The sequence below is a fragment of the Staurois parvus genome, unplaced genomic scaffold (genome assembly GCF_062004578.1).
Source record: "Staurois parvus isolate SC_StPar_1 unplaced genomic scaffold, SC_StPar_1.0 ptg000175l, whole genome shotgun sequence".
Taxonomy (NCBI): domain Eukaryota; kingdom Metazoa; phylum Chordata; class Amphibia; order Anura; family Ranidae; genus Staurois; species Staurois parvus.
Window position 1 is genome coordinate 9,061,795 of NW_028317971.1, and position 27,117 is coordinate 9,088,911.

Genomic DNA, 27,117 nt, shown 5'->3' on the forward strand with positions numbered 1-27,117 from the left:
TCTTATAAGTATGTACATTGCTTTGTATGAATCATTAGTAAATGTATGTAGTAACCTGTGTTCACAGCGGGAATTCCAAAATTGTCTCATGCATTCATGTATATAATGTAAAATAATCGGCATGCAAAAGATTCAAATGTAAACTTACACCGCATGTAGCAACTTTCTTAAAATGCAAGCAAGACAGAAAAAAAAATGTTCTCCATAAATGACTACACTTTAGTGTTTGCTACACATACTGCATATTCTAATAAATATTTCCAAGCCAGCCATAAGAGTTAACTTCATGTACAGCACCCTCTAGTGTCAAAGGCTGAAAAAAAGGGGTACTAATGGCCAATATTCTCCTACAGGATGTGTAATCACTGAAACTCAGAATTAAAATAACTATTCATATATACAGCCATTTTCATGGGGAAGGTCTGCATTGTCATTTACCTGTTTAGTGCCATGGTCACTGTAGCACCTTGCGCCATGTCATGTGATGCAGCAACAGCAGCTTCAGCTAGGGAAGCAACAGCTTGAGTCGCTTCAGATGCTTGCGTCGTCTGGATGGTCATCTCACCACCTTGAAGCGTTGCCCAGTTTTGTTCTACCTGACAGAATAAATAAATGTTGCATATTTCACTATACAGTACATCTAGCATTTCATATATTACACAATATCAGCACTATTGTTTACATTTAAAACAATACTGCTATATGACCTAAGGTGCTCATTTCAGGTACAGATCATAATATAAAAGGTTGTGATAAGCGTGTCTTTAACTGCCCAGAACAGTTCTGACACGTGAGCAACATGTTGACATTTCAGCTTCTGCAGAAACACGCATGCATGCACACACACACACACACACAAACAATAGTGCATGTCTTACCTCACCATCACTGACTGTAGAATAATTAACTTGTGCAACAGTTACTGTAGTTGGTAGCTCAGAAGCATCTGCCAATGTGGCAACAGTAGCACCTGTGCCAACCTGGGAGGAAAGAACAGGATAGATACATTATGTAGATATATAAATAGCAGAAGCGCATAATACTATGTTGGAGCCACAGCTCTACAGCCATCTTTGATGAGCTCTGTGCCATGGTCCCTTCAGAAATATGGATGCTGTTTGCACACAGATATTAGGTATAATATTATGGCCCTCTAAACAGCAATAGATAGGCTCCAGTAACATGGAAACATTAGCACGTGGTTCATTGAAGATGACTGTACCATTATGGATAAGCAGTATTGCTTCAGAAATATGGGGTGAGTGTTCCAAAGGAAGAATGTGATATACCTGTGTTAAGACAAGACAGCATTGTTCTCTAGTTTTTTTCATGTTGCTAATAAAATGTGCAGTCTGTGCTTACAACCACATATTTACAAGAACATAAATCTGTCATGTTCTTAAGATAATGGACCTTATATCAGTCAGATGAGTTAAAGCTGAAGCTTATTTTTTTTTCTTGGGATACAGCACCATACACAAGTTATGTGTAATTGCTTGTATCCCCAAATTTTCAGATGACACCAAGCTATGTAGTGGAATGCTGTCCTTACAGAATGTCTCCAACTTTCAAACTAACCATAATGCACTGTTCAATTAAGCAACGATGTTAATAAATGTAACGATACGCACTTGGGGGCTTAAAACATGAGAGAGGAGAGAGACGATTAGGAGGGACAGAATCACATGTATAAATACATAAGTGGACCATATAGTGAACTTTGTGCAAAGTTATTCACTTTAACTAGTTGCCAACCGCAGATAGCTGAATGACGGCTACACTGCGGCTGGCCAGTTCTGGGAGGGAGTCATATGACGTCCTCCCAGAATGCACTCTCCTGCGCGTCTCCGGGGGCGCGCACCCAGTGATTACATTACATTGAGTTTATATAGCGCCAAAGGGTTTGCTCAGCGCTGTACAATAGAGGGGGGGACAATACATGAAACATTACAGCAACTACAAACAGCACACGAGGGGTTATAGGGCCCTACTCTTTCGAGCTTACAATCTAGGAGGGAGGGGGTAGTGGTACAGGAGGAAGTGGCTGTGGGGGATGGAGTGGTAGGAGGAATGAAGGAGAGCAGCAGTTAGGTGAGGGTGGGGTAGGCTTCCCTGAAGAGGTGGGTTTTCAGGGAGCGCCTGAAGGTGAGGAGGGAAGGTGACAGTCTGATGGATTGGTGACAGTCTGATGGACAGTGATCTCCATGATCACGTGATGTGGTAAAAGGCCAATCACAGCGGCCTTTTACCACGTGATCAGCCGTGTCCAATGACACGCTGATCACAGGGAAATGCAATTGCCGTTTCTCGGCTGCACTTTCCTCACGCTGTCAGATTGTGAGGAAAGTACTGCCAAGAACCGGCAGTTGTCAGAGCAGGGATCGGCACTGATGATCAGTGCCCTGATGATCGGTGCCCAGCAGTGCCACCCACCAGTTCCGCCCACTTGTGCCCAGCAGTGCCCACCAGTGCCTCCCAGCACTGCTCACCAGTGCCACACACCTGTGCCCAGCAGTGCCACACACCTGTGCCCAGCAGTGCCACACACCTGTGCCCAGCAGTGCCACCCACCTGTGCCACCCACCTGTGCCCAGCAGTGCCACCCACCTGTGCCCAGCAGTGCCCGCCAGTCAGTGGCGCCAGTCAGTGGCGCCAGTCAGTGGCGCCAGTCAGTGGCGCCAGTCAGTGGCGCCAGTCAGTGGCGCCAGTCAGTGGCGCCAGTCAGTGCCCAGCAGTGCCGCCAGTCAGTGCCCAGCAGTGCCGCCAGTCAGTGCCCAGCAGTGCCGCCAGTCAGTGCCCAGCAGTGCCGCCAGTCAGTGCCCAGCAGTGCCGCCAGTCAGTGCCCAGCAGTGCCGCCAGTCAGTGCCCAGCAGTGCCGCCAGTCAATGCCCAGCAGTGCCGCCAGTCAATGCCCAGCAGTGCCGCCAGTCAGTGCCCAGCAGTGCCGCCAGTCAGTGCCCAGCAGTGATGCTAGTCAGTGCCACCTATCAGTGCTGTCTATCAGTACCCATCATCAGTGCCGCCTATCAGTGCCCATCAGTGCCGCCTCATCAACGCACATCAGTGAAGGAGAAAAATTACCTGTTTGCAAAATTTTATAATAGAAACAAAGAAACTTTTTTTTTTTTTCAAATTTTTTGCACTTTGTGTTTATAGCGCAAAAAGTGAAACACCCAGCGGCGATTAAATACCACCAAAAGAAAGCTCTATTTGTGAGAAAAAAATGATAAAAATGTCATATGGTTACAATCTTGCATAACCGCGCAATTGTCAAAGTGCGACAGTGCTGAAAGCTGAAAATTGGCCTGGTAAAGAAGGGGATATAAGTGTCCGGTAGGCAAATGGTTAAAGGTCATGACAGGGGAAAGGTGTCACACTTAACATCTGAGAAAGAGACTTAACTTCCACATACGGAAAAACTTGTGGATTGGACTCCCTGAGGAACTAGTCCTGGACAGTGTATTAAACAGTTTTGAAAGAGAGCTGGAAGCATTCCTAAATGCATAATATAACTGGACATTAACATTTATAGGTAATAATGCCAGAGGTTGTTGATCCAGGGAATATCCAATTGCGCTCGAGGATTAGGAAGGGTTTTTTTTCCCTGCCACTGAAAATGGACCATGCTTAGAAGGGGTTTTTTTTTTTTTTACACCCTCTGCATCAACTGTGGGTATCGGCTTCAGTATATGGCAGTATTCTATTTCCATTGGTTCAACCTATGTAAAAGGCAGGCTTTTGCTTGTGCTAGAAATCTTCCCAGCACCCTCTAACATAAAATGCGTCTCTTACAAGTTAACTCCAGTTACTGCTACAGAGGAAAGCTGGGCCACCTGTCCCTTTCTGCCCTCTCTACCATTCACAGAATTTGTATTACTACACTCTCACAATGCATCACATTTTGTGAACAGGCAGTGGAATCCAATCAGTCATTCAACCGCTCTGCTGCATATTCCGTCCAGAATCAACCTAATAAAAATAGGATACTGCTAAATTTACACCAACATTAGATTATGTGCATCGACAACAAACCTGAATAAGAGACACTGTGCCATCTGGGTTGCTGATAGTCTGCACCACAGTCTGTGATGGCACGAGGTGAGCAATGCCATGTGTTGTTGCCACCTGTTGTGTCTGCTGATCCTCAAATGCATATAACAGATCTTCCCGTCCATGCTGTTTGTAACAGTTCTTTACTATCGTTCTTAATGCTTGTGTCCAAGAAACCTGAAAAAAAGAGAAAAAAAGTCCCGTTCTAATCATTATAATCACTGACCAATGTTAAATCAATTTTTCAGCATCTGATGTCTAGCATATTAGAGATATAGAATATACACACACACACACTTGCTGCAACTGCTTAAAATGACTGTGGCTTGATGAAAAGAAGTAATTTTGACTTGCCTATTAATTCCATATTTTGGAGTATAGTACAGGACACAGGCTGGATATTTAAAGACCCTGGTTTACATGTGATTGGACACTGGACCTGTGAAGTACAGATAAACTATGATAGCTCTAACCATGTCCAGACAGTGGAGAGCAACTTCTTTGTGGTGCTAAGAAGCAGGGCATAAAGAAAGAAAGATAATGGGGTTGATTTACTAAAGGCAAAGAGTCTGTGCACTACAAGTGCAGTTGCGCGTGCAGTTGCGCTTGATCTGAGGGGAAGCTCTGCTGGTTTCTATCATTCAATCATGTGCAAGCAAAAATGCTGTTTTTTTTTTATTTTCCTTGCATGTTCCCCTCAGATCTAGAGCAACTGCACTTGCAGTGCACAGACTATTTGCCTTTAGTAAACCAACCCCAATGTATTTCTTGAGGTGGAGGGCTAATACCATCTTGGACGCAAAACCACCTTATCTTTGTGAATAAGGAAAGGTACCTTACAAGAGAGATGCTAACTCAGAAATATGTCTAACAGATGCAACAGCCACCAAGAAGGCTACTTTGCAGGAGCAATCAGCCAAGGGGAGCTTCCCAATGGGTTCAAAGGTTGGTTTCTGCAGGGCAGAGAGAACCAAGATCTCAAGAAAACACATGGTGTTGTAAAGGAGGTTGGGGGGGTTATGATCTTTGAGACACCTTGAATAAAAGGTTTACACACAGGAAACAAAGCCAGAGGATTCTGAAAGTACAAGGCTGAAACCTGTCCCTTATAAGTACTTAGCTAAAATCTGGTCATGTCCGGATTGTAGGAATGTCAGAATGCGAGATATAGAGCAATCTCTGGAGGTCATATGCCTGTGTTCACACTAGTCAAAAAAAGATTCCCAGGTATAATAGATATTTTTTATAGTTGCTTTTCTGACTTTGAAAAACGTGGCAATAGCAGAGTCAGATACCCCTTTCCTTAAAGACCTGGTTTTCAAACAGCTACACCATTAAAGCAAGTGACTGAGTAGCAAGATGGAACAAGGGACCTTGAGACAGCAGGTCAGGCTCACTTGGAAAAGGTCAGGGATTGTGTCCTAAAAGTTTGAGTATGTCTGTGTACCAGGTTCTTCTGAGCCAGTTTGGTGCAATGAAAAATGACTGGTTTCCTCTCTTCCTCTCTTGTGCGGAGCAGGGAAGGAAGAATCTGCACTGAAGGAAGGCATACAATAACCTGAACAGGGTCCAGAGAATTACCAAAGCATCTAACGCATGTACTGGAGGATCCTTGGTCCTGACCACAAACGTGTTATTTTGTTCTGGAACCTGGAGGCCAGAATGTTCACATCAGGAAATTCTCTATAGTTGACATTGAATATGTTGGCATGTAGGAACCATCTGGGTCGGGTTGCCAGGAGGAGGATTGGGGCTGCTCTCTGTAAAACCACTGCACAGAGCAGTAAGTATGACCTTTATTATTTAAAAAAAAATTCCTTTAGAATCACTTTTAAGATCCAAGCATGAGATCTCAGAGAAATAAAAATTTGTTTCTGGAAGGAAAACATTTACCTGGGCTTTGTTTAGGATGTGGCTGAAGAGTTTTGAAAGATGATTACCCAGCCAAAATCCTGAAGAATCTGAATAGTCTTTTGGACATTTGCAGATAGTTGTGAGAAGAAGGCGGCTGTCTAGGTACTCTGTGACCTGGATACCCTAAATTCTTAAGAGGGAGTAGGGGTGCAATACTGGTAAATACCAAAAAATTTGAAGTGTTTGTTTCCTACTGCAAAGTGCAGAAAGCACTGATGAGGTGGGTAAATGGGGCTATGCATCCTGAATGTCTACTGACTGTTCCTATTATTTCAGAGAGGCAAAAACCGACCTTGTGGATTCCATGTGAAACTTTGGAAAGTGAAAATGCTAGTTTAGGGATTTTATGTTCAAAATAAGACAAATACCCTTATCTGATTTTGGTACCACAAACAGGTTTGAAAAGAATCGTTTGAAACCATCCTACAGAGAAACCAGAACAACCATTTCCTGGGACTCAAGATGGTTCAGGGCCATCTGCAAATCAGACTGTCCTCAGGCAGAAGAAAAATGATGACAGGGTAGAGACTGAAACCATTTTGTATACCTCTGAAACCACCAATTGAACCTATAGGTCTGGGATATCAGTGACCCAGAGGAATTCAAACTCTAACAGATGTATTCCCCACTTTTAGGAATGAGGGCGCCCTTTGACTGTGAAGGAGGCTGTGGGGAAGACCTGGGTTAAATTTTGGCTTTGAAGATGAAGCCTGTAGACAGTAATGGGGCGCTCTTAGCTTTGAGGAGGTAGAAGCCCCCGGGGAGAAGGGATGTGTGCAGCCTTCCATTGTGGAAAAATGACCTTTGACATCCTTTATGAACTTGTTAAATGCATTACCAGAAAGACGTCCTCCTTCAAAAGACATTGGAGTAAGGTGTCCTTTACAGGCAGCTGACCATGCTTTCAGCCATTATATTCTGCGCATATATTTATTACAGGTGTTATATAGCACTGTTCATTTACAGAGTGCTTTACATATATATTGTACATTCACATCAGTCCCTGCCCTCAGGGATCTTACAATCTTAAGCCCCTAACTCATATTCACACATACGCAGTATGATTGCATCATGATCTGTTCTAGGGCATCAACACGAAAAAGTAATGTGGAATACGGTATGTAAATGTTCTGTCAGAGTTTGGTCCTGGAAGACAAGATCCTGTTGGTTGTTCACTGCCCTAGTCCAATTAGATGCAGTCTGACAAACAGAAACTGCACCAATAGATGGCTGCAGAGCTGGATTGCAAGAGCAAAGAGGGTCACAAATCTTGTCAGCAGAATCCTTAAGTGAGGGAACATCTTCTATAGGGACAGTAAGTTGTATGTTTATGACTAAGACAGCAGGTTCTACTACTACAAGTAGAACAGCCCACTTTTTGTGAATACTTTGTCCACTGGATAGAGCTCGGGAATGATTCCCAAAGGAGTGAAAATCTTTTCCGGACTACCCCAAACATCACACATTGCCCATTCTTTTTGTTCATGGATGGGGAATGTCTTTTGAGACTTTACAGGTCTCTTAGTATACAACGGGGCATGTTGAGACGGGGCTGTTAGTTCTTCATGAAAGTCTGACATGGTTGCAGAAACATCTGCCTTGGTCAGGTAGACCACTTGCTGCATGCCTGAGATAAAGCTAGAATTGGATACTGAAATTGGTATTAAAATAGGGTTCTCCTTTGATGCATAGGAAACATTGTCACTCTGAGTGGTTTGAGTTTTTTGCATCCCATCAGCATAGTGAATATTTGCCTGAGCTATTGCTGCGGCTCCTTTACGCCAGGTTTTAGCCAGTGCCATAAATGAGGGTATTCTCCTATGGGGTACTCACGAAGTAGGGTGTGGAAATGGGGTTAGGTGTATCCATAGAAGGATACAAAACAACCCAGTTGTTGACTGGTCCTGTAGCGAAGTCCTCATAGAAAAAGGTGTTTTCAGGGCTTGGGATCCTTTATGCACTGCTTGCCTTGTTATAGTAGAAGGCAGTGGAAAGTTGACTAAAGGGTTGATTAAAGAATTTGAAGTAAAATAAACTAGTTAAGCGTAAAAGAACTTATTCATAAGGGAGTAGAAGTTCATCACCTAAACACAGTAGCAAGAGTGGGATGGGGTTATAGGAGTACACCCAGAGTGCGTACACAGAAGAGCTTTGCCCGCATCCAATCACCGGAGGGGAGTAGTCTATAACCCAGGATCCAGCCTGTGCCATTTAATAAAGATGTAATAATAAAGATGTAAAAAAAACAAAACAAAACACGGAAGGGGTGGATCGGAGAACTGACTGTAGAGAAAGAGAAAGGGCGTAAGCATGAAGCACAAGAGTTTTACTGTGCCATGAAATAAATCACATTCTTGGTACAGTATTCTATCTTAGGTAAATATTTTACCCTCTGTTTTTGTTCTTCAGTGCGGACATCACTACGAACATTAGCCCAAGGTATGTCATCTGGCCACCAGATAGGTTTACAGCTTTCTTTGCCCCAGCCTGGTTTACCTCGACCTGTGGAGTACTTCAGCATCTCTGGAATAAATGCACGTAACTGGGCCTAGAAGCAAAAAGGAATGAAAAAGTAAGAGATTAGGAAAAATGCTTAACCGAGTGAACATGATTTCTCTGTAAATTAGTTGTATATCCTAACTGAATACATTGCAATTTCCTAAAGCACTCTGTAAAGGCATTATTGCTATTTTTGTAAACAAAAAACATTTGGCAATGTTTTCAACCTTTGTTGAATCAGTGCTGCTGATCTTCTACAGCCTCTTTGCAGCCACTCCCGTCTATATGTATGTACTCTGGCTACAGTTTTCTGCATGTCATTTTATCTGGGAAGATTACCAGATAGTGATAACCATTGACAAAACCTGTGTAACATGCTGAAATAGCCACTTGTTCCTTTCAGAATTAGGTGATGTCCTTCATTTGCCATTCTCATAGGCCACATATTCTGACGACAACTATGCACTTCCTCCAATGTCAGGGCAGCCTAGAGGACCACAACTTTGAGCTGCTTGGGAATACTTAGATAGCTTTGTTGACTGCCCTGTATGGGTGGACTTGGAATCCCCTTCTTGTGGCTGCATCAGCTTATGATCCCCACTCTGGATTCCATTCCATATGTGACAAGTTTGACAACCAATGCTCAGTCTATTACTGCTATACATTTTGCGCATTTGGGCCGTTATCAAATACTACAGCTTCACGGCTCCCCTCCTCCTACTTCCTCTGGTAGATAACCCACTTTTCCCTAATGGACTGGATTCTTCAGCAGCCTTCTGGTGGACCCAACACCTCAACCTCTTCTCTCCTCAAAAGGGGAAAAGTCATTCCGTGGCTTATTCTCAGGGAATGCTTTGAGGTGTTCCCCACTGAATTGTTTATATACACTCAACTCCACCACTGGGTAGCTTCCCTCATCTGTGACTCTCCCCTCTCCTGATTGTCTTTGAACTCATCTGTGACTCTTCCCTCTTCGGATTGTCTTTGAACATATATGCCATCACACACCAGTAGCACCTAAACTAATTTCTACACTTTACTCACATCTTAAACACCTCTCTTCCCCTGCTAGGCTTGCCTACGTGGCGAGGTGGGAGGCAGATCTCACAGCTCATAAAATAGAGGAAGAATAGTCCTGCATGTGGTCGACCATCGCAACTTGCACTATTATTGTTACCACACTCACGTTGTCCTATAAGGTTTTGACCAGGTGGTATATGCTACCAACCAGATTCACCCACAAAATCCCTGGCCATTCTGGTACATGCTTTAAGGCTTGCCAAACAGCAGGGGATGTTCTCCATAAGTGGTGGACCTGCCCAATGCTAGGCTGCTTCTGGTCAAAAGTAGTTGTCCTCTTTTGCAAACTATTCAGGGTTCAATTACCCAGAGACCCATGGTTTGCACTCCTACATATTAAGCCTACAAATCTCACTAAAAATCAATTAAAATTGGCGCATTTCATACTCCTAGCCTGAAAATGATCAAACGCCAAAGCTTGCATTAAGCCGTTCACCAGCTTCTCTAAAGCCAAAACCAGACTAGATGGCTTATATATCAATGAACACCTGAATAGCACACTTACAAACAGTCACAAAATGTTTGACAAGATCTGGAACCCTTGTGTTGCCTATTGCCACCCTCACCTGCTTTCATGACATTTGCCTCCTTTGCCCTTCCTTTTATTGCCTCCTTGTCATGACATGACCCCTGCGCTAGGTTCCTCTTCCCTTCTCCCCTTCTTACTCTCTTCTACTACAGGCATTAATCCTTCTTTCCTGACTCCCCCTGCCTCTTTTTACCCTATTTTGTTTGCCTTTTCCTCGCTCAGTTGTTTCCTAGCTGACCGTACGGGTCTATTTTTTCAAGCATGTGATGTGTTATGTAGTATTGAGATCCTCTGTTCTGATTTGATCACTATCAAAAAAGTCCAGGGTGCGCTGCAGACACAACGCGGACTGTTTGCTCTGTAAAACTTGCACATTCATTAAAAACATTAAGCTTGAAAAAAACCACTTATAGTTTCCATCACAATGACATTACTCCACTGGTGGAGAAAATGTTCAGCCTGTTTAAGTGGCTGCATTGTCACAATGATATTCTCTATAAGCAAGACACCTGACAGTACTGGCCCTTCTCAAGCATTGCAGAGGGAGCGGATCCCAGGAGCATCCTCCACCCACCAGAGGGGATGCTGGGATGACCTGAAATAAAGCTACTTAAAAAGACAATTAGACTTGCTTACCCCAGGACAGCACCTGAGAACAGCACTCAATTCATCTGCAGCTTCTCCACCTAGGCTAGAGGAAACACGAATACTTATGGGTCTGGCTGGAAGTGGCCTTTTAAAAGACCGTGCGTTGCAATGTTTCTCGAGCTGCTGTCCTGACAGACGCTTTTGGGAAAATTTTCCCTGATGCATCTGTGCAAACAAAAAAAAAAAAAAAACTCCCACCCGGGACTTGGTTATAAATATAGGAGGAAACATTTTAGTCTTTCACCATTAAACAGGTACATTTCCAGTACTTTGTGTGTACATAACTCTGTTAGCTGGCCTGAACACTTCTCCAGCTTACCACCAATATGTAAAACGGCAGGTTGGTTGTAAAACTTAAATATGCTCTGCTGTCTTATTTCAGCAGCTTTGAGCGCTCAAGTTATTACACACAATTCGTAATCTTTTTTCAGACTCTTTATCCACTTCCTGACTGTCCGCCTGCACTGTACTGCAGACGGGTGGCCACTGTAGGCAAAGTCACATACCTGTACATCACTGCCTACTTCCGGGTTTAGGGCGTGTGCATGCACACACTCCAGCCAGTACCCGCTGTGTACAATGATTCATGGCCGGGACCTGCTGACTGGCTGTGTACAATCACAGCTCAGAGCTCTGTGTTGACAATCAACACAAAGCTCTGTACAGGGAGAACAATCTTGATTGCCCTAGATGCGAACTCCTTCCCAGCCAGTGTCATTAGTACAGTTACAGTGTACAACATCATTTAGTACCAGACTGCCCACCGTACTATCGCAGTCTTATTATAAGTCACTGATCACCATTAGATACACACACACTATTTTTCGCTCCATAAGAAGCACTTTTCCCCCCCAAAAAATGGGGGAAATGTCTGTGCGTCTTATGGAGCAAAAATGGAGTTGTTGGCCCGTATTCCCCCCCGTCACCGCCGCGTTAGGATACCGGGCTGGACGCTCGGCTCTACTGTGCAGAAGAACCCGCTTCTCAGTCCTACCTGTTCCTCAGTCTAGCGGTGTCCTGCTTCCATCAGCCGTCATCTCTCCCTGGCGCCAGCATCTTCAGTGTGGGCACTCAGCTGTGACAGCTTTCAGCCTAACAGCCGGGTGCCCACTGCGCATGCATGAGAAGCGCTGCGCTTTGTGACTGGCCCCATAGTCTTGTGGGACATGTCACATGTCCCACAAGACTACGGGGAGGGAGGGGTGGGGGAGGGGGGGGGAGGACAACTCCACAGAAGTGGGAACCTGTCAAATTCGGGTACCGGCCCCCTCCCCCAAGGTCTGCAGTCTCTGGTCATCTCCTGTACTATGTCCGCAGTCTCTGGTCATCTCCTGTACTATGTCCGCAGTCCACTGGTTCAGAATTTTTATTTTCTTGTTTTCCTCCTCTAAAATCTAGGTGCATCTTATGGAGCGAAAAATACGGTGTATGTATATATAAACAAAACAATTCCACTATATACACACACACACACACACACACCATAGTTGGTAGGAGTTATTTTTTTACGCAAACCAATCTTTATACAATTATTGGGATTTTTTTTTATTCATCAAAAACATGTAGCAGAATACATTTTGGCCTAAATTTATAAAGAATTTTTTTTTCATTTTTTACTGAACATGTTTTATAGCAGAAAGTGAAAAGTATGGTTTTATTTTTTTCAACATTTTCGGTCTTTTTTCATTTATAAAATAAAACCCAGTGATGATCAAATACCACCAAAAGAAAGTTCTATTTCTGTGAGAAAAAGGATTACCAGTTAAAATAGCAAAGTGCTAAATAGCAAAAAAAATTCTGATCATGAAGGGGTAAAATCTTACAGATGGTTATACAAGGTATTTTAAAACATTATAAAAGACAATGGGCTGTGAGAATAAGGCATTTGACATAACCACAAAACAATGGTTTATAATGCAAACCTAGTCAAATTCATCAGTACTATTAACATTCCATGTTATATACAAGCCTGCCACATGCACATTATTCCCTGATTCTGGCTGGTGTAACCTTGCTCCCTAAGGTAACCGAGGAAGTGCAAGACTGTGGAAAGATTGCACAGCAGCATCATCTGGTTTGCAGCATATATGCATATTTTATATATTTTTTTGCTTCTCATATCTAAAGGCTGTGGAATTTTTGCACAGTGGTATTCAAATTACAAACATAGGATAGCATAGGATCAAATAAAAACAAAAAACAAAATACAAAGAAAAAACTGTAACATTAATTTTTTAGGTGAATGCAAACAATTCCAAAATAATGTCTGCATGCAAGAAACATGGGTTTAACCACACTGGTATAGGGGATAGTGGTTGCAAGTCAATGCTCACCATCAGGCAAAAATAAACAAGATTAGTTGCTAAATATCAAAATTAGTAAAGAACTGAATGAGCATCTCTATGACAAAGTCTCTACAAAAAGTACATTGCGAGTATCTTACAAACATATGTAGAATCCAAAACCGTATTCAGGGTGTAACAAGTTACTGCTGTGTCCCCCCCCAAGTCTGCTGCCACAATTTAGAAAAGACACGGACGCATTACTCATTCACAGTATTCTGTGAATGGAAAACCACAACTACTGACAGCCTTTGTGGCTGATGGGTTGTAGTTCTCAATGGACGATTTTGCTTGAAGTTTCTTATACTATTCTCCATATACTTACAAAATGTAACTAGTAAGACAGACCACAGAAGGAGAAAATGTCTTACTTGCTCAATTTAACCATCAACACAGTCAGTGTTGATGGGGGAATCTCACCCGTGGAGCCATTGTGTTCTCCAGGTGGGTGGAGCTGTCTCCGTCAGGAGAACACAGTGATTATAGCTAGCGGCTAATTGCTATCAGCTATAACAGCCACTAGCAATAATCGCATGTAAAATCCAGCAGGCTGGTTGTACCCAAGTTGATTGATCAATCATTTGGATACATTCAGCCTGTCCATACATGATTCGAATCTCTGCCAGTTCCTGCTGAATTGGCCAAGATTAGAACAGTCTATGGCTGGCTTAAGACTTTAATAAATACAACAGTTTTAGGTGACATTATTCTTTAAGAGACACTGTCACCTTGCTTATGCATGGGCAAGGTGACAATGTCTTAAAAAAAAAAAAAAGGCTCCCCAGCCTCTATAACGCACATTTAGCTGCATTATAGGTCCTTGGTTCCCTTCAGAACTGCTCACAACTGGACACATATTAGTGTCAAACTAATCAGCTACATGTCTTAGCATAGGTGAGATGTCATACAACTTGGGGCAGTGTGTGATAGCACATTACAAAACAGAGCAACACATGTCTGTGTAACCCTAGGTTCACACCTAAGTGTTTTTTGCAGCATTTTGCAGAAATGCAGTATAGTCCATTTAACATGATTTCCTATGGGACATGTTCACACCAGTGCGTTTTCACCCGGTGCATTTTTTGAAAAGGGTCAGGGACTTTTTTTGAACGCAAAAAGTTGCATTTTTGGTTCTATAGACCTCAATGAAAATGCTGCAGAAAAGCATGTGGTGTGTTTTTGCTATGTTTTTGATGCATTTTGTGTTTTAAATCTGCCTAGCGACAAGAAAAAAAAAAAAACACCACCAGTGCAAAGACACAATGCAAAACGCAATGCAGAAACGGCTCAAACGCAACCTGCATAAGCGTGAACCTAGCCAAAAGCTCAGAAAGAATGAACATCTGATGGGAGTATGAAATCAATAAATGAATTTGAGATAAGTGCATAAGAGACCAACAGGAACAATTCAGCATCTCAAATTGTGCTCTTTAACATTAGCCCCTTCCTACTCACAAACTGTTTACTTACCACTTTAGTTCCGAATCCCCCCCCCCCCCATCTTTTGCACATTAAAATGCACATTTTAGGCCTGAAGATTAGTCAGGGTCAATTCACACCAGTGCGTTTTAGAGCAGCTGCAAATGCATATCAACAAAAGGACATCTGAAAAACAATTTCAGTGTATCTTATTCACACCATAATGTTGTGTTGCAAAATGTATGTCAATGTACTTCAGTGTGCGTTAAAACGCCACTAAAATGGATGGAAATGTACATGCATTTTAGCGCATGCCAGTGTGAATTGGCCCCTAAAACCCTGAAACAGCATGCATTTTCTGAAGCAGAGACCCTTGAGAAGAAAATGGTGGTAGTTGCAATTCTTTGTCACAATACATTGGCAGTAAAAAATAAAGTTAATATTTTAACTAAAATTAAAGGATGAGTTCACCTTTAGGAACATGTTACATGTTCCCCCCATTTTTAGGGTGGAACATGTAACATGTTCCCAATCCTGCAGCCACTAGCCCCTGCTGCCCCCCTCTCCCTATGACAGAAGTACGGGGAGAAGTTACCCATACTAGCTGTCACTTTTCAAAAACAGTGTGACTGTGCGGGGTCCTGCCCACACGACCGTGTAATTCATTTACGGTCCTCTGTGAATGAATGGAATACAGGTCTCGACAGCCTTAGCGGCTGTCAGCTTGCAGTCCTCAGTGAGCTACCACAGTGCTGTGGTAGAGCACCGAGTCTTCCTTTCAAAACTATCGGCCTGCTCGTACAGGATGTATGAGCAAGCAGATATACTGACAGATCTGCATAAGACCTGCATGGCATCAGCAATCTGCTGATCGCTGGTGCAATGCTTTAGAGGCTCCCAAAACAAAAAATAATAAATGCACATTTTTTACCTGCAAAAAACGTACATTTATTATATTTTGTGGAAAGGTGAACTTATTCTTTAACTAAAGCTTATTTTAGCGCACACAAACGCATTATAAAACACAATTTTTTGTAAAATACAAAAGATAAAGTTGTGCCGCATAAACCTGTCATGTGTGTCACAGTCTTTCAGAAGTGACAAGTGTTTATCTTTAATTTTGGAGGTTTACAAGCAATTTAAAGCTCAAGTCACAATACTCACCTACTTTCCAGTGCTCGCCCTCACTGTAAATCCTTTTCGCCACTAGATGTATACAGTATTCCAAGTTGAACAATGCTTGGTGTCATTCAACTCAAAAGACTGAGAACACATACTGTACAGGATGTCATGGACACACCTTCAGGGAGCATACCATGGACCAGGCACTACAGCTAATGATAGAGGCTGCCTAGTTGTGGAGGACAAGCAGGTGACCACCCTTTGTGTCATATGACTGGCCCGAAGACATCTGGAACAGGTTATTTAAAAAAAAAATAAAAAAAAACACAAATGGAAGGGGTGCTCGGGGAGGGGGTTGGATTCTGAATGTGAGCCTAAACTCATATACACTAATCCTTTTTATTAGTGATGTTGCATACAGAACCCACATATAAATGTATTTTTCTGCTGTTAGTATTGTATGTGCTTTTATAACACACACACACACACACACACCTCTTAGATTGTAAGTTCCAAGGAGCAGGGCCCTCCTAACCCTCTTGTATTGAACTGTATCGTTGCTGTAGTGTCTCCCTTTATATTGTAAAGCACTGAGCAAACTATACAAATCCTGTATAATAATAATATATCTCCTCACTTATAACCTAGTCAATAATTAAAGATTACCCTTATTGATACCGCCACACCAAGATTGTGAAGTGGCAATTACCGGGCCTCTGCAGGTCACAGTCGTCTTGTTAACTACAACCCCTGGAGACATGATCAGCAGCAGAAGTAGTCATACTAAAGCCTGTTCACCTGTAAGAAACTCTCTAATTAACAGGACGGATGATTTACATATCAGTATGTTGGGAAATACAGTATGTAGTGCACATTACACAAAAACTATTCTACATACAAACACAGTGTACAGTGTATGTATATATGTATGTGTATATATATATATATATATATATATATATATATATATATAAAACAAAAAAAACTAAAAAAAAAAATTGTGTGCAAATAAAAGCCTGCAAAGCATTGCACCAGAGATCAACAGACTCCTGCAGACTGTCAGTGTAAGATGTATGCCCATACATCATAAAAGCAGGCATTTACAAAATGGCAGTACCACAGTGTAGTTCATTGAGAACCACAAGCCGAAATCCGTAAAGCATGTTGGTATTTGTAGTCGATTCATTTACAGAACTCTGTGAATGAACGACATGTGGGCAGAGACCCACGCACAGCTGTGCTCTTTCCAAGAAGTGACAACTGGTATGGGGAACTTCTCAGATCATCAAGCCACTGTAGGAACTGGAACATGTTGCATGTTCCACTCATTTTTAGGGTGAAGTTAACCTTTAAGATACAGACACACAAGAAAGCCTGCAAACAGTTTGCTGAAGACAAGGAGATTAAGGACATGGATTACTGGAACCATGTCCTGTGGTCTGATGAGACCAAGATAAACTGATTTGGTTCAGATGGTATCAAGCGTGTGTGGCGGCAACCTGGTGAGGAGTACAAAGACTCTTGCCTACAGTCAAGCATGGTGGTGGGAGTGTCATGGTCTGGGGTTGCATGAGTGCTGCCAGCACTGGGGAGCTACAGTTCATTGAGGGAACCATGAATGACAACATGTACTGTGACATACAGAAGCAGAACATGATCCCCTCCTTTCGGAGACTGGGCCGCAAGGCAGTATTCCAACTTGATATCGACCCCAAACACACCTCCAAGACAACCACTGCCTTGCTAAAGAAGCTGAGGGTAAAGGTGATATACTGGCCAAGCATGTCTCCAGACCTAAACCCTATTGAGCATCTGTGGGGCATCCTCAAACGGAAGGTGGAGGAGCGCAAGGTCTCTAACATCCACCAGCTCTGTGATGTCATCATGGAAGAGTGCAAGAGAACTCCAGTGGCAACCTGTGAAGCTCTGGTGAACTCCATGACCAAGAGGGTTAAGGCAGTGCTGGAAAATAATGGTTGCCACACAAAATATTGACACTTTGGGCCCAAAAATTGGACATTTTCACTTAGGGGTGTACTCACTTTTGTTGCCAGCAGCTTAGACATTAATGGCTGTGTGTTGAGTTATTTTGAGGGGACAGCAAATTTACACTGTTCTGCAAGCTGTACACTCACTACTTTACATTGTAACAAAGTGTCATTTCTTCAGTGTTGTCACATGAAAAGGTATAAAATATTTACAAAAATGTGAGGGGTGTACTCACTTCTGTGAGATACTGTTTATAAGAAAAACATCCCAGGGTTTAATAATGTAAGAGATCTGATGTTTTAGGCGTACAAACACATTGGATTTTCAAGTCTGTGACACCTTTGTCTCCCTTAAGACAAAGACAGAAAATAGAGCAATTAAGGTTGTGTCACCTACTGCCAGAATAGTGAACTGCACACCTGAGCTCAGCTTCACTTCTCCCTTTTAATGAACCTCCCTGATGAAAGGTTACTGGCAGCTCTAAAGTTGCTGAGCAATCCCAAAGGAAATTACATTCCACTTCAACTCATTCATGGTTTATTTAATCCAGGTCGGACTGAAGAAATCAAACTGTAAGACTGCTAATATCAATTCAGAAGCCAACTGTAGAATTCATCACACTGGCAAATACAGAATAAAAACTACAGGTCTAGGTATGGTCCATTATTGTTCCATTATTAGGAAATACCTCACGAAAAAGGGCTTAAGAACTAAACCTGTTAAAGACAGGTTACAAAAACGATAATAGTAAGCTTTCCCACAAACATACATGCAAATAAGAAGAAATCCCCCTAACAGGCATGATCTTAGCAATCGAGAAAGTTGTATTTTCTTTTCTGTCACATGGCAACCATCTAACAAACTAAAATCCTTTGTTTTTTTTATCCATTACTATCTTCAGTGAAGCTGACATGAAACTAAAAAATAATTACCCTAAGCCAATACTTACGCAAAAACTATGCTTTTACACAAGTAAACATAATACCCCTTGTGTTCCTTTCCCCACCATTTTTCTTTATTCCCTCGCTCAGACAATCACCCCCTAATGGAAAACCAATACTTCCCCAGGTTATACCTGGGTTATCTATGCTTGAGTCAAGATTCATTGTCCTTTTTTGTGAACATGTATGGTTAATGCTCTAATGCATTGTATGGCTGGGATTTTACTAGTCTGTTTAGATTTGGCATAAAAGAAAGTAAACAAACCACCAGAATCAATTCAGATCCTCTGAATTACTATTCTAATAATGTCACCTTCAATTGCTTTCAATGACAATTTGTTATGAGGTACACACGGTATTCATGTGTTAAGTGCCATGGGAATTAAAGATATTTTGGTAAAAATGGGCAAGTGTGTTATCGACATAACAGAGCAGTTCTGGACAGAGACAAAAATAAATAATTCTTTCAGTTGTCATGGAGGATTACATTTCCTCACTGTAAAGAAGCAAAAAAAAAAGAAATTAAAATTTTGGATTTTAATACATCAGTAGCCTGTTCACCTGTGTCATCTTATCCACAGATACCGGAATGCCATCTATAGTCAGGGGGGGCAGGTCAGAGTTGATGTCTTGTTGTACAGGCGCATGCTCCGCTAATGCAGTTTCTAGGTCCTCCAGGATCATACTCTTATACTTGCGTACCTAAGGGAAAACAGAGGTGGTAAACAGAGATGACTGCAGCTCTCATCTTCTCAGCGCATAGTTACATGGCTGCCCCTGGGTTTAAAGACACCTGTGGTAACACAGCTGCCAGCTAAAAATATATATTATTCTGTGTCTCTGATGGTAGAATAGGCAGGAAATGATGATGAAACTTTAAGTAATACTATTCTGCAGTATAGCAGTGAGATGAAAAAAAAAAGTAAAAAAGGACAATATTTTTTTTTTTTTTTTACAATTTCCATCATTTTCACTTTACAATCCATTTTTTAATACTTAACAGAATTCTACTTAAATTTTAAATACATGTCTCATATATACACGCGTGTATATATATGTGTGTGTGTATGTAATATATATATATATCTCACACACACATATACTGTACATACACATATATGTACATACATACATATATACACACACTTATGGCTATACTTCTGCAGGTCACAGAGTGTACTTTGTTCAGCACTCCTATGACCCATTTTCAGCCGACAGACGTCACTCAGTCACTAAGTTGGTTGGGATGCTCCCAAATGCCTGGACCCACACCTGGCTCAGTCTCTCAGCGATCCATTGAGAGCCTGAGCCAACCGCCCCCCCCCCCACAGCCCGGTGCTCCAGTAAGCGCTGGAGGGGCACGGCAGGGAGCCAGTGAATGACTGTCCAGAGTGGAGGGGGAGAACGGAGTGATCAGTGGTGTTTGAATGTTCAGTTCTCCCTGCAGAGCTGGCAGGAGACAGATGCAGCAGCATCGGACTGATGTTGCATCCACATAGGGGAGTATAAATGTTTTTTTAAGTCCATACTTTTCTTTTAACTGCTTGAGGACCAACAATGTTAAAATCCCTGTCCAAGCTGCTTTTCAGTTTTCAGCGTTGTGTTACATAGACTGACAATTACTCAGTAAACCAAAACTATAGCTAAATGAATTTCATATGGATTGAGCTTACTTTTGGTAGTATTCAATCACCACTGTTTTTATTTTTTGGTTACGATAAAAGGTCTCAAGTCCTGATGCATGAGATTCCAGCGATTAGGTGTGGTCGAAGTCACAGGCGCACTGTCCAGCCCTACCGCCAGAAGATTGCAAAGCTCTAATAGAGGCTGCAAGCTGCTGCGCAGAGCACCAGGTGCTACTAACATTTATGGCTGTATGCAGGTAAGGCCCAATGCTTGTAACAAAAGCTGCATTCCAGTCACTCATCCCTTGCCATATGCTACCTTCAGGGCCAGTTCACACTTGATGCAGTCTAGTTCACACAACAAAAACGCACTTTGAAAGCATTCCGGATATGTTTTTGCTTACAGTTCACACCACATGTAGTTCCAGTGCAGTTCGCTGCAGTTTGCTATGTTCCAGTATGATTCTGTGCAGAAAAAATGCAGCATGTTCTACTTTTCTGCACCGGAAACTGACTGGAACTGACTGCACTAGCGTGAACCAGGGCCATTGGAATACACTGTGAATGCATTTTTGATGCAGAAAAAAAATGCATTGAACTGCATGTAGCGTGAACTGGACCTAAATGTTAGTAGCACTCAGCGCACTGTCCAGCTGCAGCAAATTTCAGCCTCTCAGTTTCACAGGCTGTTGGCAGTAGGGCTGGTCACTACAGCAGTGCCTTTCATCCACATCTAAACATCGGAATCTCAAGCTTTGGAGATAAAGCACCTAGTGTACATGGGGCCTTAAAGTGTTACTAAACCCACAACAGTAAAATTAGTCTTTATATGCAGTAAAGCATGCTTGTTATAATCACTGTGGAACCGAAGGGGTTAAACCTCTCCATTGTGTAAAAAGGCTGTTTGATCCTGACTTCTCTGATCCTCCCCTTTTTCCAGTGTCACATGTGTGTGGAGACACTCTGCACATGCTAAGTTTGGAGTGTATTGCTAGAAGTTTTTTTTTCTTGGGAGAGTGCATGTGATCAGCACAGGGCCAATCACCACTGTCCAGACAGAGGTCAGGGGTTCTGCATCCTCCTAGAGGACAATGAAAACTCCCACAAGCTTTAACCAGTGCTTGGCTGGACACTGATAGAAGTCACAAGACTGCTCTAACTGCTGATGAGAAAAGGTATTTAACTGCATTTCCATATAGTGTGTATTCTGGGACACCAGATAGAGAGAATGCAGTACCCTGCATTTAGTAACATTTTAAGGAAAAAGCCTGAACATTTTGTGAAAGAAATGTGTTATTTCTGTTATAAAGTGTTGCAAATAAACAATCGTATTTATACATTTAGGTCAAAATGTATTCTTCTACTTAAAGTTATTCTAAAGCCTTAAAAAATTACAAAACATGTCTATACTTACCTGCTCTGTGCACTGGTATTGCACAGAGCAACCCGGATCCACCTCTTCTCGGGTACCCTGCTGACACTCCTAGCCCCTCCCTCCTGTTGGGTGCCCCCACAGCAAGCAGCTTGGGCGCACCCAAGCACACACATTACCCAGACTGTGTGAAAGTTAGTCTACAAAATATGATTGACTTGCACACACACACTTGAAAAAATATTCATAGCCCTCGAAATTTTCCACATTTTGTCATGTTACAACCAAAAATGTAAATGTATTTGATTGGAATTGTATGTGATAGACCAACACAAAGTGGCACATAATTGTGAAGTGGAAGGAAAATGGTAAATGGTTTTTTAAATTTTTTTACAAATAAATATCTGAAAAGTGTGGCGTGTATTTGTATGCAGCCCCTTTTACTCTGATACCCCTAATTAAAATCTAGTGGAACCAATTGCCTTCAGAAGTCACCTAATTAGTAAACAGAGTCCACCTGTGTGTAATTTAATCTCAGTATAAATACAGCTGTTCTGTGAAGCCCTCAGGAGGTTTTTTAGAGAACATTAGTGAGTAAACAGCATCATGAAGGCCAATGAACACACCAGACAGGCCAGGGATAAAGTTGTGGAGAAGTTTAAAGCAGAGTTAGGTGATAAAAAAATATCCCAAGCTTTGAACATCTGACGGAACACTGTTCAATCTATCATCTGAAAATGGAAAGTGTATGGCACAACTGCAAACCAACCAAGACATGGCCATTCACCTAAACGGACAGGCCAGGCAAGGCAAGGAGAGCATTAATCAGAGAAGCAGCAAAGAGGCCCATGGTAACTCTGGAGGAGCTGCAGAGATCTACAGCTCAGGTGGGAGAATCTGTCCACAGGACAACTATTAGCTGTGCACTCCACAAATCTGGCCTTTATGGAAGACTGGCAAGAAGAAAGCCATTGTTGAAAGAAAGCCATAAGAAGTCCCATTTGCAGTTTGCAAGAAGTCATCTGGGGGACACAGCAAACATGGAAGAAGGTGCTCTGGTCAGATAAGACCAAAATTGAAAACTAACACCGTACATCACCCTGAACACCCAATCCCCACCGTGAAACATGGTGGTGGCAGCATCATGTTGTGGGGATGCTTTTCTTCAGCAGGGACAGGGAAGCTGGTCAGAGTTGATCGGACGATGGATGGAACCAAATACAGGGCAATCTTAGAAGAAAACCTGTTAGAGTCTGCAAAAGACTTGAGACTGGGGCAGAGATTCACCTTCTAGAACGACAACAACCCTAAACATACAGCCAGAGCTACAATGGAATGGTTTAGAGCAAAGCATATTCATGTGTTAGAATGGCCCAGTCAAAGTCCAGACCTAAATCCAACTGAGAATTTGTGGCAAGACTTAAAAATTGCTGTTGAGCTATTTTGTAAAGAATGGGCAAAAATGTCACTCTTTAGATGTGCAAAGCTGGTAGAGACATACCCAAAGATTTGCAGCTGAAATTGCAGTGAAAGGTGGTTCTACAAAGCATTGACTCAGGGGGGCCGAATACAAATGCATGTCACACTTCAGATATTTATTTGTACAAAACTTTTGAAGACCATTTATCATTTTCCTTCCACTTCACAATTATGTGCCACTTTGTGTTGGTCTATCACATAAAATCCCAATAAAAATACATTTATGTTTTTTGTTGTGACATGACAGAATTTCATGACAAGGGCTATAAATGCTTTTTCAATGTACTTTTTAAGGCACGGAATTTGAATTCTGGACAAAATTTTGTTGTGTCATTTCTGATTTATTTAGATTTGTTTCTATTGTAATTTGGATGCAATAGAATCCCCAAATAATGAAAATTTTGTCCAAATTTTGATTTGGAATCAAACTGCACATGTCTATAAAAAATAAAGATATTTAGCAAGAGGAATGAAAAGTTTTAGTTTTAAGCAAATGAAGTTTGATTTTCACCAGCAACATCATCGGGGACATCTGAGGATGACGTGGTGACGAACCATGTTGGGCACAGCAAAGGGAAGTCACTGTAGAGAGGAAGTGCTACCCTGGGCTTCGGGAGAGATGAGCAGGGCGAAAGGCTGTATAGCAGTGGCAGGTTTATAAATTACGCCCCAATGCGTGAAGTTCCTGCTGCTTCTGATCGGGATACAAAACGTTTCCTTTTCCTCCAACATCGGATGAGTATATGATGGCAAACAGACAACTGACTGCAAACCACAGCCTTGTTTTCATGCTGTGGTCACAGCGCATACGTAGTATAGAGCCAATTTCAATTTCATTGGCTCTGTACCCTTCTTCGGTGATACGCGGTGTCCAATGGACACAGTGATGACAGTGTAATGCTTATGCACATACTAAATGGTGTGCACGTGCAAATAAAAAATTATGTTTACACATAGGTTCCGGCCCTTAGGAGTGCACCGCTCATCTGTTTATCTACACTGGGCAGATGACAAGTTGTTAGAAGACATTGGGGCAATAATTCTGATCCTGGCTTCCCCACCCAACAGCCAGTGAAGTCTTGAAAGTCAATGACTCAATAGTCCGGATGACAGCCTCACTGCCTGCAATTTTGAAAACCAATGGATATGGCAGCTCACACATTTTTAACTTCACAAATCACAATACAAATCTTTGGAAACACGGGTTAGAGAAAAGGGCCTACACTGCAGGTCACTGTTATAGCTGTGAATTCAAAACAACAAACCATAGGTTGCAACAAATTTTTTTTTCAATAACTGATGCTCACTTAGGCAACATTGGTAAAATTGGTAAGAAACTCACAACATTCTCCAGTGGAGCTGCTCCAAACACTTTGAAGACCGGATTGGGTTTGGAAGGAGAAATGCACAAGACAATGGCTTGCTGTCCTACTCTGGTAGTATACTCATCCAAAGTTGCCCTCAGTTTCCTATCAATAAAAGCAAAGCATGAGAAAAGTCAAACTGGATGCTGTAACACAAGAAAAAACATATTCAAACTTATTTACATAAATAATGACTAGCAAAAGTGTGCATCAGAATGGGCAAAGTGGGTGATATTACAAATAATGCTAAAGAAGGGTCTTAGCAGGCAGTATGTGCAAGGGGAAAAACAGAGGGTACCATGGCAGACAGTGTGTGCAAAAGGGAAGTGCAGAGTGGGAGGGTATGATGGCAGTGTATGCAAGAAAGGAGTACATGACAGCAGGCAGCATGTGCCGGACAGAAGTGCAGAGAGTAGAACAATAGGCAGTATGTGCAGGAGAAGAGTGTGAAAGGTATGACAGCAAGTGGCATGTTCAGAAGAGAAGAGGGTATAATGTTGAATAGTATGTGCACAAATGGAGTGTGAAGGGTAGGATGGCAGGCAGTATGTACAGGAGAGGAATGCTGAGAGTATGAAAGCAGTCAGCACGTGCAGACAGAAATCCTTGGTTGTCACCAGGGTCACCAATGGCTCCCGCTGCTCTCTCAGCCAATGAGTAGGGAGAGTCCCTGGAGAGCTGAGGCTCCCATGCACATAGCTGGATCACAATGGGGCTTAGGTAAGTAATAGGGGGCCTGTTGCACACAGGTTTTTTTTAACCTTCATGCATAAAATGTAGGAAGAAAAAAAACCTTGAGCCTTTACAACTTCTTTAAATCTTAATGCAGTATTAAACGCAAAAACATTTTATTTCAGTGTACCAATTCTTAGAGGAGATGACTGTGTTGGTTTCCTTTTCCCCTCAAGATCTTCAAGATTCTCATCAGAGATTCCTTAAGGTTTGGGAACCTTGGATACATTATTCCCTGCCTTCTACTAGCTATGGCCTCTTATAGTCATTGACTGTGCTAGCCCTGGATCCGTGACTCTTTTAGTCTTCCTTTCTTCCAGGTTGAGCTTGTTGTATTATAAAGACCAAACAGTTTTAAATAAAAATATTGAAATAAAGAGAGAGGCATGAATTCAGATAGTCAGGGTGTCTAGAGGAGGACTGGATTCTGGCAAACAGAAAAATTGAAAGCCAGCTGGAGTATAACCACTCCTCCACCCAGTTTTTTCTAGTGTCCTGGCAGGATGGATTTTTTTCTTTGGCTACTCCATAAAAGGTTAATTTTTGCTAGCTTTTTTTTTTCTTGGATTTTGTTCTTTTAATTCTTCTTCAATTGATTTCAATCAAGGTTCCTCATTACGCCGTTGTTGAGCTGCTCTCTGTATAGCAGCTATCTAGATCTGCCTTTCCCAAGCCTGACTTTGGAGCACCATACCAGACTGCTCTGGACTGGATGTGCAAGGCTAACTTGGAATGTGACCTTCAAATAGTGGATTCTGCAAAACAGAACTTTCTGGACCCTAGTCTACTGGTAAAAGTTAGCCATGAAGTGCTTTTTTTATCCAGAGACATAGCATTGCCACAGCACACTGCCTTTGAGTCGAAGCACTAGGAGCTGTCTTTGAAAGCAGCACTGGGCACCTTTTAAATTTTCTTGCTACTGCTGGTTTTCTCAGTGAGAAGGGTTAATGCTAAGGGACTAAGTACTAACATCATCCACTGGGTGGAAAGGCACATGGTCCACACTTTTTCCTGCCATCAAGCAATCTGGACACTTTCACCTGCCTGACCTTCATAAGCACCAGCTCTCTGGGTTTTTGAGTACCTGAGGCCTTGCTTTACACTTTACTGGCGATCCCAGTACCATAAAGGAATCTCTGCTCACTGCGTTTAGTGCTTAACCACTAGCCTACCGAGCACTTATACCCCCTTTCTTACCAGGCCAATTTTCAGCTTTCAGCGCTGTCGCACTTTGAATGACAATTGCGTGGTCACGCAACATCGTACCCATATAAAATTTTTATCATTTTTTCTCACAAATAGAGCTTTCTGTTGGTGGTATTTACTTGCCGCTGGGCATTTTACTTTTTGTGCTATAAACAAAAAAAAGAGCAAAAAATTTGAAGAAAAAAAAAAAAAAAAGTTTCTTTGTTTCTATTATAAAATTTTGCAAACAGGTAATTTTTCTCCTTCACTGATGTGTGTTGATTAGGCGGTCCTGATAGCACTAATAGGTGGCACTGACTGGTGGCACTGCTGGACACTGACTGGCGACACTGCTAGGCACAGGTGGGTGACACAGGTGGGTGGCACTGCTGGGCACAGTGGGTGGCACTGCTGGGCACCGATCATCAGTGCCCTGATGATTGGTGTCGATCCCTGCTCTGACGATTGCTGGTTCTTGGCAGTACTTTCCCCACGTTTTGACAGCATGAGGAAAGTGCGGCCGAGAATTGGCAATTGCATTTCCCTGTGATCAGCGTGTCATTGGACATGGCTGATCACGTGGTAAAAGGCCTGTGATTGGCCTTTTACCAGATCGCGTGATCAGCTGTGTCCTTAGGACACAGCGATCACAGAGATCGCTGGGCGTGCGCTCCCCGGGGGCTCGCAGGAGAGCGCGTTCTGGGAGGATGTCATATGACGCCCTCCCAGAACTTGTATAAGTTGATAATAGAGCGCTGGGAACGTAAGAATAAAGCAGCTAGCATAAAAGGTAACCTTGGGACCCAAATGAGAACATGTAAATAAGA

The 27,117-nt window shown here is 42.4% G+C and overlaps 1 protein-coding gene across 3 annotated transcripts in view; it reads right to left on the reverse strand.

The window, feature by feature from the left end:
• The window catches only part of NRF1 (nuclear respiratory factor 1), a 101,231-nt gene that overhangs the window by 35,023 nt on the left and 39,091 nt on the right, over positions 1–27,117 (reverse strand). For all 3 annotated transcript variants that reach the window (XM_089676918.1, XM_089676920.1, XM_089676921.1), the window contains exons 4-9: positions 24,352–24,478; positions 19,095–19,235; positions 8,354–8,512; positions 4,033–4,227; positions 879–980; positions 439–596 (exon numbers count right to left, since the gene is read on the reverse strand). In XM_089676918.1, coding sequence (XP_089533044.1) covers positions 439–596; positions 879–980; positions 4,033–4,227; positions 8,354–8,512; positions 19,095–19,235; positions 24,352–24,478 — 882 coding nt within the window. The remainder of the gene's footprint in view (positions 1–438; positions 597–878; positions 981–4,032; positions 4,228–8,353; positions 8,513–19,094; positions 19,236–24,351; positions 24,479–27,117) is intronic.